The sequence below is a fragment of the Octodon degus genome, unplaced genomic scaffold (genome assembly GCF_000260255.1).
Source record: "Octodon degus isolate 3935 unplaced genomic scaffold, OctDeg1.0 scaffold00029, whole genome shotgun sequence".
In the NCBI taxonomy this organism is placed as follows: domain Eukaryota; kingdom Metazoa; phylum Chordata; class Mammalia; order Rodentia; family Octodontidae; genus Octodon; species Octodon degus.
Window position 1 is genome coordinate 6,952,328 of NW_004524605.1, and position 2,519 is coordinate 6,954,846.

The following is a 2,519-nucleotide window of genomic DNA, read 5'->3' on the forward strand; positions in this document are numbered from 1 at the left end:
TGTATCAGCGAAAATCGTTACTCCTTGTAATGCTGCCTGGGGAGTTAACAGGCACTGAGGGGGAACTGCTCACTGCGCCCTCCCTGCCTGCCTGTCCTTTGTCCTAGTTAAACACATGCTGTAATTTTAAGTGATGACCTTCCTAATGTAAAAGCCATTTTTCCCAGCATGATCTTCTTGCCCTGAAACCTGGAACTTGTGACTTAAAAAGTGTTCTGCCTCATTGATGAAGCCCATTTCTGTTCAACAGAGTTGAATAGATGTTTGCATGTAAAGGTAAAAAGAGACAGTTATCTTCCTGTCTTTAGGAGCCTGCCAGTGAAATTGATTTGTACCAGACTTGACAAAGACATACCTGTCTCACAGTACTTGAAGATGACAAGTATCTTCCTATTACAGATTTTATGGAAAGAACTCTTCCTATGTCCACGGGGGATTGGATTCAAACGGAAAACCTGCAGATGCCGTCTACGGACAGAAAGTGCGCACAGCAAGTTTGTATAGGGCTTTAAGCACTGAGAAAATGGTCCATGGTATTAAAATGAGTCCATGTTTAATAGATTGAAGAAGTTTAGTAGTTAGTTTGATTAATATGGTAATTTTTGAACGCTTTTGTGATGTTGCATATGTTCATTTTGGAGGTTTTATGTTAAAAGAATTTTTTTTTTTAATGAGCAGAATATATTTATTGAGGGAAAGAAAGCTCCTGTCCAAGAGAGGGGCAGGAGGGGGTTCCAAGCGGGTTGTCCCCAGAGAATTGGTTTTAGCATGGAGATCGTCTTTGTGGTGTCAGGGATCAAATTCAGGACCTTGCATTTGCCAGGCAGATGCTTATGCCATTGAGCTATCTCCCTAGCCCAGGGGATCATCTTTTTTAAGCTTTTTCACAGTGCTAATTCAGGACAGTTAGCTAAAAGAGCTTAGGAGAGGTCTTTAGGCATAGACAAAGGCAAAATGGAGACGACTTGTACTTTTTTTTTTTTTTTTTTGTATTTTAGGAAAGGGTGTATTGTACTTTCTGAGGTAAGGTCTTACCATTTAGTTGAGGGTAGCTTCAAACTTGCGGTGATCCTCCTGCCTCAGCCTTGTGAGTGTTGGGATTATAGGCATGTACCACCACCATGCTGAGCCCTGTATTGTACTTTGAGTATATTGTTTATATCTGTTGGGTTTTGTTCTAGGTTGTGTAAACATTTTATTAGTATGTTTGTAGTACATAGTTATATTCATCAGAGAGTTGGTACAAGAGTAGGTTATATACATTTTTAAGGAATTAACTCTGATTCTTTAGGAAATTCATAGGAAAGTGATGTCACAAAACTTCACCAACTGCCACACCAAGATCCGCCACGTTGATGCACATGCTACCCTGAATGATGGTGTGGTGGTCCAGGTCATGGGACTGCTCTCTAACAACAACCAGGCTTTGCGGAGGTTCATGCAGACGTTTGTCCTTGCTCCTGAGGTATGTGTTGTAATCATTGTTCTTGTTGTAATAATGAAATACTCCCAGAAAGGTGTATATTTTTAAACAAATCTGTCTTTCAAATTTCAACCTTATAAGGTGCAGGAATAATAACAGTGATGTGTTTTCTTGTTACTAGCGCTCCTGTCAGTCCTTGCCCACTTGTGTGTCACTTTCTCGTTGCCCTACTAAGCCACTGGTAAAGGAGTGGCATGTTGTACCTGTTCAGGTACTTAATGTGGATATGTCCTGATTATGAGGAATACTCTTTTGTAGAGTCCAGTTAGCACATTCAGGAAATAATTGATGTAATGTAGCTATCTAACGCCATTTAAGTTTCCACAAATATACTAGAGTTCTTATTCATAGTATTTTTAACCAGGGCTCAGATTCAGTACATACACAGTTATACGGATGAGGATGTAGCTCAGTGGTGGAACACTTGCCTGCGTTCTCTACCAGCATCGCATAAAGGGAAATAGTGGTGATAGTACTTTAGTCTCTTAATTGGTAATAGTTCTTTTGTTTCATGCTGTTGACATTTTTGAAGAACAGTCGTGTGTGTATTTCATGCGTAAATGTCTTTCATAACCTCACTGATGATATATATGATATCATTTAGTCCTGCTCATGTTATCTTTAAGTACCTTAAGGTGATGTCCATCAGGTCTTACCACTGTGAAGTTAAATATTTTTCTTTTTCTGATTTGTGAATTGTGGCAGACTGTACAATTGTGGGTTTTTTCGTTTTTTGTTTTTTGTGTTTTTTTGGTCTTTGAGACGGCCTCGCTATGCAGTTCAGGTCGGCCTTGAGCTTACTGTGTATCCCATGCTGGACTCAAACTCACAATGATTCGAGTGCTGGGATTAAAGGCCTGTGCTACCATACCTGGCTCTACAGTTTTGTTCTTCATCAAGTTTTTCATACTAACTGTGGCATTAATTTGTAGTTAGGGCTGGTGAGATGGCTCAGTGGTCTAAAGCGCCTGCTTGGAACAAGCTTGGCAAAGCACAGGGACCGCGGTTCAATCCCCCAGCACCACATGCCAGCCAG

At 40.5% G+C, this 2,519-nt stretch overlaps 1 protein-coding gene across 1 annotated transcript in view; it reads left to right on the top strand.

Annotated features, from left to right (window-relative positions):
* Positions 1-2,519, top strand: part of G3bp1 (G3BP stress granule assembly factor 1) — a 49,488-nt gene that overhangs the window by 25,532 nt on the left and 21,437 nt on the right. The window contains exons 5-6 of the mRNA XM_023713099.1: positions 400-481; positions 1,292-1,465. Of these exons, the coding sequence (XP_023568867.1) occupies positions 400-481; positions 1,292-1,465 (256 nt within the window). The remainder of the gene's footprint in view (positions 1-399; positions 482-1,291; positions 1,466-2,519) is intronic.